The 15,433-nt window shown below is 49.0% G+C and overlaps 1 protein-coding gene across 4 annotated transcripts in view; it reads right to left on the minus strand.

Moving 5' to 3' along the window:
- Positions 1-15,433, minus strand: part of LOC137440139 (uncharacterized) — a gene marked incomplete at its 5' end in the record, with an annotated part of 156,144 nt that overhangs the window by 45,809 nt on the left and 94,902 nt on the right. For all 4 annotated transcript variants that reach the window (XM_078769075.1, XM_078769060.1, XM_078769067.1 and 1 more), the window contains 1 exon segment: positions 1,522-1,693. In XM_078769075.1, the coding sequence (XP_078625201.1) occupies positions 1,522-1,693 (172 nt within the window).

Raw genomic sequence — 15,433 nt, forward strand, 5'->3', positions numbered from 1 at the left:
AGAGTTATTAGATTTACCGGCGGGCTTTTTCACTGGCTTTACTTTTCCTAATAAACCCTTATATTACTTTTTGTACATAATATCTGAACGCAGTTTTCCTGGGTGTTTGATTTTAATAGATAAGGTTGCGGAGCCTTCGCTGCGTCCCGCCATTCCGCGCGTTGGTGTTGAACTTGAGTCCGCCATTGAGTGTTCGCCTCGGGAGTTAAAGTCTCGCAAATCGGTCATCCGTAACTGTGGTGTTAATCACGGTTACGCGACAGTATCATGCATACTGGGAATGCATATAAATACTCTTAACAGGTTGGCATTCTTCAGTGATTAAAAGTGTCTATGACATCGCAGACTGTAACTGTGCCATCTTGTGGTTTTCTAGTCTTTGCTGCATTCTCCATCACATGCGCAGAGAGAAGTACAGGGAAGTGCAGCTTTCTTACACCGGCAACGACCAGTACATCCTTTTTTGCACCCACACTTAACAAGTTCATTGCAGATCTTTGCAGCCTCTGGAAGTGTTGTCCATATTGGTTTGAACTGGCCAGACGTTTTTTGCCAACCCCATTCAGTGGGGCTTGGTAGATCAGTGGGGCTTCAGTGGGGCTTTAAATTTAGTTTAAAGTGATGCACCTGTAGAAGATTCAAACAAAATATCTGAAGTTCTCATTGGACTTGCTCAGAGGTCGGTCTCAACTCTCAACGTTTCTTGTTTATTTTAAAACTAACAAGCATTACGCCTAGGTCCCCCGTCGGGGAAGTGATGTGAGTTGACAAAGTGGAAGACGCTGAAAACATGCGATGATATGATATTGCGCTCACAAGGTTCAGACATACATGGAGGCGTCCATCTTGGATTTTGACGTGGCGACCCAATTTTCAATAGCGTTCTTCCTTATGCCTAGATACACCCACACACCAGATTAGAAGTTGGACTTCGCTTATTTTTCAAGATATTTCGCTCACAAGGTTCAGACATACATGGAGGTGGCCATCTTGGATTTTGACGTGGCGACCCAATTTTCAATAGCTTTCTTCCTTATGCCTAGATACACCCACACACCAGATTAGAAGTTGGTACTTCGCTTATTTTTCAAGATATTTCGCTCACAAGGTTCAGACATACATGGAGGTGGCCATCTTGGATTTTGACGTGGCGACCCAATTTTCAAAAGCCTTCTTCCTTACGCCTAGATACACCCACACACCAGATTAGAAGTTGGTACTTCGCTTATTTTTCAAGATATTCCACTCACAAGGTTCAGACATACATGGCATCAGACATACATGGCGGCGGCCATCTTGGATTTTGACGTGGGTTGCACCCACACACCAAATTCGAACCCACACACCTTCGCTTATGCACGCACGCACGCACGTACGCACACACGGACGGACGGATGGACACACGGGCGGAGGGGAAAACCATAGTCCCCCTTTCGCTCCGCGGTGCGACGGGGGACAATAATCAGGAAAGAAATAAACCAAATATATAAAAATAGACTTATTTTTCCATTTTCTACCCACCTGTGCAACAAACGGTTTGTGTTCTTGTTCCAAAAGGACATTGCGTCGGCAATGAAACTCTGCCATGCGTTCGCATCGTTTTCTCCTCATCCATGCCTGTAATTCTTGCTGTACTGCAGGTGACCGTTTTTCAGGGCTGTGCGTTTGAAATGGTGATGTGACCTGCAACTTGCTGAAAAGTGCAAAGTCATTTGAATACATTGTTGTGTTTGAAAAATATTATGCACAAATCCAAATTTTTAAAATAAGCTATGTACTCAATAAACAGCAGAAGCAAACCACACTTAAGTTAAACTAGAACTGCCACTTTACAACTGCTGGCAGTGATGACCGATTTCCTCTGCCTTCCCGCTTTCATTGGACATGCTCCGATACAACCCCCCCTTGGATACAACCCCCCACCCCCCCCCCCACACCCCCCCATAACACACACACACACACACACACACACACACACACACACACACACACACACACACACACACACACACTAACACACTAACAACCCCGCTTTCACATTATTATTTTTCTTCATCAATTTATCCCTAGATGATGCTTAAGAAATTTCATCCTGATCGGATGAAGTTGTGTACTTGTCGAATTATGACGTCATTATTGAGGCACATATGACATCATCATTCACAAGGCTTATTCTCCATGGATAGTTCTTTATAATGAGATATGTATCAATCTTTTACCCCGCAGCGCTTTTGGAGATATAGAGATGCAAAGTTTTTCGGTTTTTCCAAGATGGCGACCATACCACGTGACCTGTGATGTCATAATTATCCTGAATAGATTATACATGCCCATGTGCACCTGTGGCGAAAATTTCCTGTCAATCCATGCAATGACTGCAGAGAAAGTGATTTATAAAGAAAATAAATCTGAAAAATCACAGAGGCAGAATCATTGACATGGTCTGGGAAGCCCATGCAAAAATTTCTTCTTCTTCTTCAGCGAATGACAACTTGCAGCTTCTCAATATAAAATGCGATCGTGTCATATTTTCGTCAAAAATAGTCGGAATGTTTCCAAATCTGTTTTGGTCGTGTGTTAATATACCTCAGAGATTGACAAATCTGAAATCAGAAATTTATTTGAGGTCCAAATGACCTCGTGAGGTCGCTCCATACGTTGCCTGCTCGTCACGTACAGTGTGATAATTAATTAATTCCCCACTCTCGACGACCTGAGAAAGTGTTGTGCTTCTTCTTCTTCAAACAATAACGACTTCTCGCTTCCAGACCGTACATCCAACCATCTTGAAATTTTGTTACACTTGTTACACGCACAATTGTTACACTTCATGACTTCTCCTATACTATAAAGTTTCACGTCGATCAATGAAGCGGTTCAAGAGATATAAAATTTTTAATATGATCGTTGAATCATTTATCTCTGCCAAACCACATGACCTATCGCAAATTCCAAAAGGTCATTTTAGCAGACTGATATTCTGAACATATCTGTGAAGTTTCCCCTTGATCGGATGAAAAATGAGGGAGGCACTAGGTTTTAAAGGTTCAAGCTTAAAAACGTCATAACTCTGAAACCATGCGAAACATGACGTCATGCTCGCTGACTTTTTTGTTTTTCATGTGTATGCAATTCTGCATGCAAAGTTTGGCCTCAATCTGTTCAGTCGTTTTGGAGAAAATGGGATTTTAGTGGTTTTTCAGGCTTTTCCCATGCATGCCCAATAGATATATATTGCTACGGTTTTGAGATTTGTACATATGACATCATTAAAGTCTAAAGGTTTGCCCCCCATAGTTAGTCCACGAGCAACATGTAGGCCCACTTAGAGTATTAGTTATGTCATAGTATGTGTGAGTATAGGCCATTTCCCCGAGTAATATCTGCGTTGTGTAAAGACATGAGTTTAGGTCCTTTCATTTTTGCGCCACCCTCCAATTCCACCTATGGGCATAATTGATCCCGCGCCCCATTTGGCTGATCCCTCAATTCGTTACGCTTTGGCTGCCCGCAGCATTCTGTTACGCTTTGGTTGCCAACACAGCATTCGCTGCCCTTTGTTCGCTCGCTAGCCAAGTAACACGAGGTAGGCCTGAGAAGAGGGAGGAGCACAGGGTCGAGGTGGGGCGGCGTCAAGGAGCGCGTTAGAGGCGATGACGGTAAGGGCCACCAGCCAACCAGGGCTCTAAAAGCATGGCGTGATAGGGCGTGGTAAGGCGCATCTAGCAAGTGCTAGAAGGTTCGCGGGGCGGGCCCATAAAAGTCACCGCACAAAGCCCTTAAACAGGACTTGGTCAGGACTGGAAGGAATTGCGCTTTGTCGGAGGACTGCAGTGAGGACTTGCACGAGAGAGAAGGAATTGAAGAGGGCTGGTTGAGAGCACTTCATTGTGTTAGCGCTTCGAGGCTATTCGCCTATTACGTACGCAGCCACGTGAGTGAACGCGGCAATAGCCGCCAGTATTAACCGCCAGAGCCCAGACCCTACCGTTCGCCCCGTATTATCCCGTGTGCGCCACCGACATGCGGAGAGCTCCTGCCGTCTCTACTATCCATCTTCGCGGTATGAGCTGGGGACCGGAGAGAGCTGACCATCCGTGCACATGCCCTCCATCCCTGGATGTGCCGACCTTCATCTGCAATCCACGTGTGAGTGTGTGTGAGACGGGCCCGTTTGTCTGGGGAGTAAGTTAAGACTGTTATTAAGGCTGCACTGTGTCTTCTTCTTCTCATCATTGTAAATAGTGTGAATAAATTCTGTTCTTCCTTTCTTCCCAATTCGACCGCTTCTGTGATTTCTCCATTGGGTAAGCGTGGTACGAATAAGAACCGCTTGGATCGGGGTCTAGTAATTGATAACGGCACGGATCTCGTGTTCGCTACCGCTCGGCGTATCCACCAACACACGTGATTCGTGCTAGGCTTATCTCCTCATTTCAGGGCAGCGCTAGTACTTAGGTAATAGCGAATCTGGTCCTACAACCCTATTTAGCGCTGTCCAGAAAGGACGTCATAGGCCTCGGGTCGCGCCTGGTCAGTCAAAGACAAGGGGACTAATCCCCCCCTGGTAAGGGGAGAACGCCGGCATTGAGATCCGCAACAATATGTATATATATATATATATATATATATATATATATATATATATATATATATATATATATATATATATATATATATATATATATATACACACACATATGTGTGCCGATGCATGCCCAATATATATATATATATATATATATATATTGTTGCGGTTTTGTGTTTTTACAATAAAGGTTAATTTCCCCTCATAGTTTAGTTACACTACAACACGTAGCCTCGTTTAAGCTCAGTTATTTCTTAGTAAATGTAAGCGTAGACCTTTCCTGTGTTTCGTTTTGCGTTGAGTAGGACAAGGAGAGTTAGGTCCTTTACGATGCCTCGATGCTTTGGGTTTTGGGTTTTGGCGCGAAATACCACGAGGCCGGCCTGAACAAGTCGATCAAGGCCAAAGGAAGGCGGAGGAGCCGACGGTAAGGGCGAGCCGCCAATCAGGGCTCGAGGGGAGTGACTTACCACTGCGGCAAAAGGCGGGGTTTGGAACATTCGAGTCGGGCCAGGGCGGGACGATATAACCCTGTGCCCAGTGCCCCCACCTGAGTCGGTTCAAAGTTGGTGAGTGAGGAGGCAAATGAATTGAGTTATAAGGCAGACGAGTTATCAGTCGGGGCCATATACGAGAGTTCGCAGCTGGTACGAACGTTGGTATACTAACTTTGCCCTGCTCCCCGCGCTCCGCACAGTTGTATTAATCGCGCTATGAAAGACAGCCGTGCCGGCTTAATCTCCCCTTTGTAAGGGAACGGGCTTCGCAAAACCGCAACAATTTGGTGTCCGGGAGTGGGATTGGACCTGGAGGGCGCTTCACGCACTCGAAATTACGAGCGAACGAAATTTAGTCTTTTTAAATCCAAATTATATTCGTACCATGGCTGGCCAAGGCGGTCGAATGCCGGTGGGGGTAGAAGAAGAGGTAGAATCGATGACCCAAGACCAGGAGAGACAGTTGGTAGTGGAGGAAGCCGAAGAGGAGGTGGTAGCTGGCGAAGAAAATGGCGGTGCCTCGCACGTGGCGGCGAGGGCCGAGCCCGCGGCGCCAATGGATATGGCCCTTTTTATGGTACAACTCAGGGCGTATATGGGAGAAGAAATGGATAAAATGAGGGACGAAGCAAGGTGTAACCAGGGTGAATTGAAAGAAACAATGGACGCCCAAAGTGATAAATACACCCGGGAATTGAAAGAAATGGGGGACAAAACCACCCGTGAAAGAAAAAAAATGATGGCAGAGTCAAAGAGGGACATGAAAAAGGCAGGGGAGGACATTGGGCGCAAGTTGAGCGAGGAGGTCGCAGTGGTACGCGACGGGGTGAAGCGGGGTGAGGAACGCATGGGGAGCGAGGTAGAGCAGAGGCCAGCCAAGTTGACCAGGGCTATGAGGGTCGCGACGCGGGGTGTAGAAGAGCCGACGGTCGCCGAATTGGACAAATAAATTTCATGCGCACCGGCGGTCGTCGAGGAAAAAGAAACAATTGGGGGAGGAGAGACAGAAGAACCAGAAAATAAGTTGCGGGAGAAAGAAATGGAATGCGCACAAAGTTTGTATTCACACCGTGATGCCGGGCTTGCTAACTCAATAAAAAGTTTCCAGGTGCTGCTGGGGAAGGAGGACCCCGAGGTGAGTGGAAAAAATGGCGCGAATGTGTTTTTGGCGCGCTTGGGACAGAGACGAGACCCGGGCGTTCGCGGAAGGTCCATTGTGCGGTGTACGAGGGCGACTGGCACGAAGTATGAGAGAGAGAGTGCGCCGAAGCGTGAGCGAGAAAAGTGTGCGCCGGAGTGTGCCGGACAAGAGTGTGTTACAGGAGAGTGTGTTACAGAGTGTGTGCAGGAGTGCACACCAGAGCGTGTTGCAGAGTGTGTGCAGGAGTGCACACCCGGGGGTGTTACGGAGTGTGTAACGAAAGAGTGTGTGCCAGGGTGTGCGATAATGAAGTGTGTGAGAGGTGTGAGTGCGCCTAGGTGTGCAGGTACGAGTACGGAGTGTGAGGGAGAATGCACACCAGAGAATGTAGAAGGAGAGTGTGCAGTAACGGAGTTTATGGGAGGCACGGGGGCGCCTGGGTGTGCGAGTGCGGAGTGGGTCGCGATGTTTGAGAACGCGGCTCAAGCATCGACACCGACCGGGGTAGCGTTTAGCGGGACGCGTAGCAGACGCGAGCCCCCAGTGAGTTGTGTGAAGCAGGGACCGGCGGGGATCGGTGCCGCAGCGGTCTCACAAGGACCGGCGTGCACGATCCGTGCCGGCCCCCGCACTGTATGGTTGGTGCCGTGCCATGGCGGCAAGGGCAATCGGCGAGGTTCAAGGGGAGGTCGGAGATTTCGGAGCCGCGCACCCTAGCGGGTGCGGTGCTCTGACCGTGGCCGGTAGGGGTCATCGTGCGTGGGACCGCGAGGCCCTGCGCAGGGATGGAGCCCTAACCTCGGCCCATCCATACCTCCTCCCCTGGATCGAAAATGCCGGACGGACCCAACATACAGGAGACCAACCACCGGCATGCATCGCTCAGCCCTACGAGGCCGAGCCATGACAAAGTACATCCACATGGAGAGGCTCAAGTATAGCGGACGGATGAGAGTAGTGTACCCTACGTGGAGGGATGGTAGTATCACCATTCCTCACACCAGGGCCCATGAGCATTCGTTTAGGGGGATGGCAGTGACAGGCACATGGGGGTGCCAGCAATCGTTACTCCCATGGGGCACCGAAGCTAGCCGAGGGAGGGCTAGGATAATGTTAGGGAATTAGAAGACTTTAGAGACATGAGATTTAAGTAGTGACACTGTACCTATAGCGGGGACGTAGGTAGCTTAGGTGGATGATAAAGAAAAGGGTGTGCATAGTTTAAAGGGACGATGGGGAAGCACGACTTTTAGGGGAAAAACAGTTAGCTAGATGATGCTGTGTGTGTGAGAAATTGTGTGGAAAATAAAAGGAATTGTGTTTGAGGTGTGCGAGGAAAGAGGTGTGTGAGCACAAAAGGTGTGCGAGAAAAGTGGTGTGTGAGATAAATGGAGTGCGAATAAGTAGTGTGGAATGCTTGGTGTGGAATGCATGGTGCGAAGGAGTGAATGGGGGGAGATGGAACCTATTCACGGACGCCCGGGGTGGGTAGTGTAAAGCCAGGTAGAGGGCATAGGCAAAATTTGTATGGATATTGACACCTGTGGTGCGGGTAGTAGAACGAAGTGTTTTGTTGGGTGCATGAGCATGTGGAATGGCTGGGCGTGTGGCCTAATTGGTGCGTGTGGTTATTGGGGCACTCCGCCACTGGTAGTTTGTCGGCCAGGTGAGGCCACAGGTAGGCTCTGGGAGCCGGTTAGAGTAGTATTGAGTGGGGCCCGAAGATCCAAGGGAAGGACCAGGGTTGCCCAATGCCAAGGTGGGCACAGAGGGGGTAAGCGCCAGGAAGGGCCTTCCCCAGTTAGGGAGGTTGTGAGTGGGGCCCGAGGATCCCAGGAGAGGACCCGGGTTGCCCAATGCCAAGGTGGGCATCAGGGGGTAAAGTGCCAGGAGGGGCCTTCCCCAGTTAGGCAGTCGCAGGAGCAGGTAAGCTCGGGTGGCGACTTCAGTGGCGGAGGTGCGCAGGTAGGTAGACCTGCTGGTAGAGCCACACGACCCAGCACCGAAATTGTGCAAGGGCACAGTGTGAAAATTAGTTGGGAGTGAGACCCAAATTTCAAGGGCACCGCAGAGTGGGCAATGGGAATTCGGGTTCTTTGAGCCACATAGATTAAAGATGGCCGATCGGCAGGGTACGACCCCGGGTAGGTTAAGAGTTAATGTTACTAGTGTAGTTCGGAAGAGAAATCCCTTCGCACCATCCACAGCCAATCACCAAGGAGGACGAAGCTCCACACCAAGGCTCTGTGAAACTGTTTGAGTTGTGAGACGCATCATGACGTTATGTGACATTGTGTTTGTTCCATTCCTTCCTTCCTGGGAGGGTTTGGGAGACGAATTTGGAGATAGAGGGGTATATGGGAGACAAGACGTAGAGACGGATTGTAAATACAAGGGGGGGCTAGGGTAGTGTAAGCCGACGGTGGGGGGGTACGGACGGTTAGGGACGAGCCTGCTCTGCTCGCTCTTCCGCGCCCCTCGCATCGCATTACCTTGTGTTTCTGTGTGCCATTGCATCCTTTCCGTTTTGCTTGTTGTGCCTTGTCTCTCCCCCCCACCCCAGGACCATTTTGGAGGGGGAACTGTGCAGCACCATTGACCTGTGCAGCATCCTGCTGCACCTTGCTACATCTGTGCAGCCCAACGGCACAGCATTTGCTGCCATATCCTTTTGCTGCACCTTGTTACACCTGTGCAGCACTTTGCTGCCACAAACCCTTTGCTGCACCTTATACACTTATGGACCACAAGGTTTGTGGCCTTGCACCTTTGCTGTGCAGCACCTTGCTGCAAAATCATCTTGCATCTTCGGACCACTTGTTGAGTGGCATTAATGCCAAGCAGTCGGACCACATGGGAGTGGCCCTGCCTGGCAAATAAATAAAATAAAAGCATTTTTTGTGCATTTTTATTATGGTGTGCTAGGGATGAGAAGATGTGTAAGTTTAGGTAGCCCTGAAGATTAAAAATGGCCTGTATGCTGGTCCGGGGGCTAGCCGGTTTGATATATGCACACAGAAGAAGCAAGCAGCAAATGTCATGATTTCTGAGTGTGTTTTGTTTTTGTTGTGCTTTCTCTCTCCTCCAATCTTCTCTTCCAAAAAGGACAGGTCCTGGGTCATAGAATTGTAAATAAGGTTAAGTTTTTGTGCTTGTAAATATAAAAATGCTGCCCACCGGCTATGTGTTTAGTTTGAAAAATTCTGGAATTCAGTTAATTGCGGGCATGAATCTGATATGTAGCTACTCAACGCAATAGGAGGGACATATTTAATTCAGGATTTCAAAGCAGATAGCGAAAGAGAGGTGTGATGTGATGGGGGTGAGTTGCTTGAAGGATGAAGTGGGACAAATCGTTGTCAACCCAGATGGAATTAAAGGAAGATGGAAAAGATATATGGAAATGCTGTTGAATACAGAGAATGAATGGGATGGCAACATAGAGAGTAACCCAGTTTTAGGACCGGCAGAGAAGATAACTGAGAAGGAAGTTGAGGAAGCGATAAAAGCAATGAAGAGTAGAAAAGCGGGAGGGCCGACGGGAGTTGTGGGAGATATGTTGAAGGCAGCAGGAAGTTGGGGTGTGAAGAGAATGGCAGAGATCTGTAATCTGGTAGTGAAAGAAGGTCGCATTCCAGTGGATTGGGAACTGAGTACCCTCGTCCCTCTATACAAGGGGAAAGGTGACCCTCTGGTGTGTGGCTCGTACCGAGCGATAAAGTTATTGGAGCATGGAATGAAGGTATTGGAAAGGGTGTTGGAGAGGAGGATAGGGAAGAAGGTGAAGATCGACGAATTGCAGTTTGGATTTATGCCAGGAAGAGGAACGACAGACGTGCTCTTTATTGTGTAGCAGTTGCAGGAGAAGTACATGGAGAAGAGGAAGAAGTTGTTTCTTGGGTTTGTTGATCTGGAGAAAGCATTCGATAGGGTTCCACGCGAAGTATTGACATGGGCATTGAGGAAGTTAGAAGTGGATGAATGGTTAATCAGAGTTGTGATGGCAATGTACAAAAGAGCGCGCACAGCTGTAAGGACAAAGGACGGGAACAGTGGTGAGTTTGAGGTGAAGGTGGGAGTGCATCAGGGGTCGGTACTAAGTACACTACTATTTGTAGCTGTGATGGAGGTGCTGGCTCAGACCGTAAAGGAGGGTTTACCGTGGGAGTTGTTGTATGCAGATGATTTGGTGTTGATTGCGGAAAGTATGGATGGACTGAAGGAAACAATGAACAAGTGGAAGGAATGTATGGAGACAAAAGGTCTGAAGGTGAATATAGGAAAGACGAAGGTGATGGCAAGTGGTAAAGTATGTGGTGAGGTGGAAAGAACTGGGAAGTGGCCATGTGCTGTGTGCAGGAAGGGTGTCGGAGTGAATTCCATTCAATGTACAATGTGCGCTGAGTGGGTTCATCAAAAATGTAGTGGTCTGAGAGGGTCATTAACCAGTGTGGCAGCTACATTCAAATGTAAGGTGTGCACAGAGGGAGCTGCAGATGGAGGAAATGTTGAGTTGGATCTTGGAGAGGGCGTGAAGCTGGAAGGTGTGAAAACATTTTGCTATCTCGGAGACATGCTGAATGGAGAAGGTGGATCAGACTCGGCAACGGTTGCTAGAGTGAGATGTGCATGGAAGACGTTTCGGGAACCGAGTGGCGTGCTGATGAGGAGGGGAGTGTCGTAGAAGCTGAAGGGATGGGTGTATGCTGCATGTGTGAGAAGTGTTATGATTTATGGGAGTGAGACATGGGTAATGAACATAACGTAGAGCAGCAACGAAGGTTGGAAAGGGTGGAAATGCGAATGGTTCGGTGGATGTGCGGAGTGTCGTTGAGAGAGAGGAAGACAAATGATGAATTGCGAAAGATGATGGGAATGGAGCCTGTGATTGATGCTGTGAAGAGGAACAGGTTGAGATGGTTTGGTCATGTGTTGAGGAAGGATGAAAGTGACTGGTTGAGAAGAGTGATGGAAATGAATGTAGAAGGAAGTAGAGGATGGGGAAGACCGAGAAAGACTTGGCTAAAGATGGTGGAAGAAGAAATGCGGGCAAGGGGGTTAACAAGGAGAGATGCAGAAAATAGGGCAAAATGGAGAAGATTGTCATGGGGACCGCAAGGCTAACCCCCGCTCTTGCAGGGAAAATGGCCTTAAAATGCATGTTGTTGTTGTTGTTGTTGACTCGGGGACGAGTCTGACGAGGGAGGGGTGTCGTGTTGCGGTTTTGGGTTTTTACAATAAAGGTTAATATCCCCCCATAGTTTAGTTACACTACAACACATGGCCTCGTTTAAGCTCAGTTATTTCTTAGTAAATGTAAGCGTAGACCTTTCCTGTGTTTAGTTTTGCATTGAGTAGGACAAGGAGAGTTAGGTCCTTTACGATGCCTCGATGCTTTGGGTTTTGGCACGAAATACCACGAGGCCGGCCTGAACAAGACGATCAAGGCCAAAGGAAGGCGGAGGAGCCGACGGTAAGCGCGAGCCGCCAATCAGGGCTCGAGGGGAGTGACTTACCACTGCGGCAAAAGGCGGGGTTTGGAACATTCGAGTCGGGCCAGGGCGGGACGATATAACCCTGTGCCCAGAGCCCCCACCTCAGTCGGTTCAGAGTTGGCGAGTGACGAGGCAAATTAATCGAGTTGTAAGGCAGACGAGTTATCAGTCGGGGCCATATACGAGAGTTCGCAGCTGGTACGAACGTTGGTATACGAACTTTGCCCTGCTCCCCGCGCTCCGCACAGTTGTATTAATCGCGCTGTGAAAGACAGCCGTGCCGGGCCACAGACGCGCGCATATTACCTGCCTGCCTTTGCCAATACACATGCCGCGAGGATTTCCCCACCTGCCTGCATGCCTTCGCCCGGATACGTGCGGCAACCGCCAGAGGGCCACGCCGGGTGAGCTGTTCCTGGAGGACCAAAGCCGGTGCGTTCGGCACATGAACATTCTTCCCTCATCTCCCTGTGTGTGTAAGTTGGCCCATTTTTTTTCTTTTCTTTTTTTTTCTTTTGTATACAAGATCGAGGCTCGTGAAAGAGCTAACATTAATCACACAAAAAGACAAACAGACACACAAAAAACAAGGGGAGCGGCAGACAAGATGGGAAGAGAGGGGGAAGGACACAAACACAACATTTGAGAGCAGGGACATCGGGAGGACTTGGGGGAAGGTGGGAGAGGAATAAAACATATGAACACTGCAAGAACTCTGGGGTGAATTACCGGGGGTAGAAAAGATCAAGGTTTTCGATGGGGGAAGATAAGAGATGGTGGTGAACAGCTGTTTTAAAGACCTGGAGGGAGGAGTGGGATTGAAGGGAGTGGGGGAGTTTGTTCCAGAGGCGGGAGAAAAGGGGAATGAAAGAGTGAAGGTGAGCAGAGAGCCTAGACTTTGGCAGTTTAACCATAAGAGGGTTGCAGGCAGATCTTGTGCGACCTGAAGGAATATTGGGGGGACAGAGCACAGAGAGAGCTGGGGGAGCAAGGCCGGAGAGGAGTCGGTAGAAGACAGAAAGACCACCAACCTGCCTGCGGTGAGTGAGTGAAAGGCCCTCGGAGTTGACTACATCGCAGGAGATTCCAATGATTCTGAAAGCTTTGGCCTCAACAGCGTGAAGCCGAGCAAGGTGTGAGGCAGGAGCACCAGCCCAGAGGGGGGAACAGTATTCCATTGAGCTGCGGATGAAAGCCTTGTATGTGGTGAGGAGCTCAGGTGTGCCAAGGAAGGACTTCGCACGACGGAGGATGCCCAGTCGGCGACTGGCTTTGGAGGCCAGCTTGGAAATGTGGTTTTCCCAAGAAAGATCATGGCAGATAGTGAGACCCAAAAGCTTGAGCGACAGAACTTCTTGGAGAGGATTGTTGAGAAAGTAGATGGGAGGGTTGTCCAGTCGGTCCTTTCGGAGAGACATTGTAAGAGTGTGAGATTTGTCAGGATTGAAAGACATGTTCCACTTGTTTGACCAGTCTGTGATTTTGTCCAGGTCTGCAGAGAGTGAGGAGGCTGCAGACTGCCGATCTGAGGGATGAGGAATGGAGCGGCAGATAGTGGAGTCATCAGCGAAGAGATAGAGAGGATTTTCCAGAGAGTCGGAGAGGTCATTGATGAAGACCAGAAATAGCACAGGGCCCAGAACACTACCTTGGGGAACTCCAGCCAGAACAGGAAGGGAAGATGAGAGAAATCCATTCAGGGCCACACGTTGCCTACGACCACAGAGGAAATCCGCAAGCCATGAGTGGAGATTTCCCTGAATACCATAGGAGGTGAGTTTGGTGAGCAGAGCTGGGTGCCAGACCGTATCGAAGGCACGTGATATGTCAAGTGAGACAGCTCTGATTTCCTGTTTGGCATTGAGGACCTCCATCCATTGTTGAGACAGCAGAAGCAACATGTCCAGAGTAGAATGACCTGGTCTGAATCCAAATTGATGATCAGAGATCAAGCCATTGGAGAAGAGGAAGGATTTGATATCTGAAGCAATGATGGATTCCATGACTTTGCTGATAATTGGGAGCAGGCTGATTGGTCTGTAGTTGCAAGGATCTGTTTTTGCACCTTTTTTGTGTAAGGCGGTAATGTTTGCTGATTTCCAAGATACTGGCAGATGACCTTGAGCAAAAGAGAGGGTGAAAAGAACAGAGAGAGGGTGAGATAGAGCGGCAGAGCAGGATTTTAGGACCCGAGGGCTGATGCCATCTGGTCCAGTTGCAGAATCAGAGTCGAGGTTTGATAAAAACTTCTCCACCTTGTCAGGAGAGAAGGACACAGAGTCCAGGAGCAGTTGGGTTCGACTGGGAAAGGTGGGAACAGAGAGAGATGGTTTTGGGACACAAGATTTTGAGGCAAACACAAAGTTGAGGCATTCGGCTTTGTCACGTGCGGCGTCAACTGTGTAGCCATTTGAGGTAAGGGAGGGGATGGAGGGGGAACAAACACCAGAAACGGATTTGACCAGATGCCACCAGGATTTGGAGGAAGGAGACAGGTTTGAGAGTTCAATCTTGAGTGTGGAGAGATAGTGCTTCCTGGCACTCCTGAGGGTAGAAACACACTTGTTTCGAGCTTGGTGGAAGGAACTGAGATTGCCTTCAGTTGGATTTGCCTTCCAAGATGCAAAGGCAAGTTGTTTCAGGGCAACTGCCTCACCACAAGATTCAGTGTACCATGGACGGGAGGAAGGGTAAGACAACTGAAGACGAGATGGGATAAATCTGTGCATGAGAGAGAGCAGTTTGCTTTGGAAGAATTCCCAGGAAGAATTGATGTCAGAGGCATTAGAGATGGGAGACCAGTCCAGTTGATTGATGGCTGCTTGCAGACCGTGCCAGTCGGCCTGAGTGAAATGCCAGACTCGTCGGCGCTGAGGAGGCTCTCTGAGAATGGCCAGTGAGATGTCCACTTTAACAAGCACATGATCAGAAGAACCGATTGGAGCAGAAGAAGAGCAGCAGACATTTGCAGGGAAGTTAGTCATAACCAAGTCCAGAAGAGAAGATACTCCATTGACTGAGATCCGGGTCGGGAAATTGACAGATTGTGTCAGTCCCAATGAGTCGCAGAAGTCCTTTGCTGAGGTGCCATGGCTGGTGAGAGATGAACCCACACCCAGCCAGCTGGCATGATGACAGTTGAAGTCGCCACATATGAGAAAGAGAGAGTTTGGATGAGTTGATAGAAGTTGGTCCATGTTGTCCGACAGAGAAATGTAAATGGAGTCATCACTGTTTGGAGGATGGTACAGAACACATCTGAACAAAAGGTGGGAGCGGAGAGGAAGCCGTAGCCAGAGGTACTCCTGTGGGTGGGGTGGAGAGAGGGCAGTGCAGGGAGAGTGAGGAAGAGAGTTTTTGATAAAGATAGCCACCCCACCACCAGGACGAGGATCAGGTCTATCGTACCGGAGGAGGGAGTAACCAGGAAGAGATATTAAGGAATCAGAGACATCTTGAAGAAGGAAAGTTTCTGTTAAGCAGATCACGTCTGGATTTTCAGAAGCAACCTGAATGGAGAGATCAATCAGGTTTGAGCGAAGGCGCCGGATGTTTGAGGTCCATACCGTTAGTGAGGAGAGAGGGGGAGCATCGGATGCAGGACAGGGGAGGGGAGGGGTAGGGTCAGATGAAGGGTGAGAGGGGGATGTAGGAAGAGCAGTTGATAGTGTGCCAGAGATTACAGAAGAGTTACAAGAAAGGGAAGGATGAG

This window comes from Myxine glutinosa, chromosome 1 (genome assembly GCF_964187855.1).
Source record: "Myxine glutinosa chromosome 1, kmMyxGlut1.1, whole genome shotgun sequence".
NCBI classification, from domain to species: Eukaryota; Metazoa; Chordata; class Myxini; order Myxiniformes; family Myxinidae; genus Myxine; species Myxine glutinosa.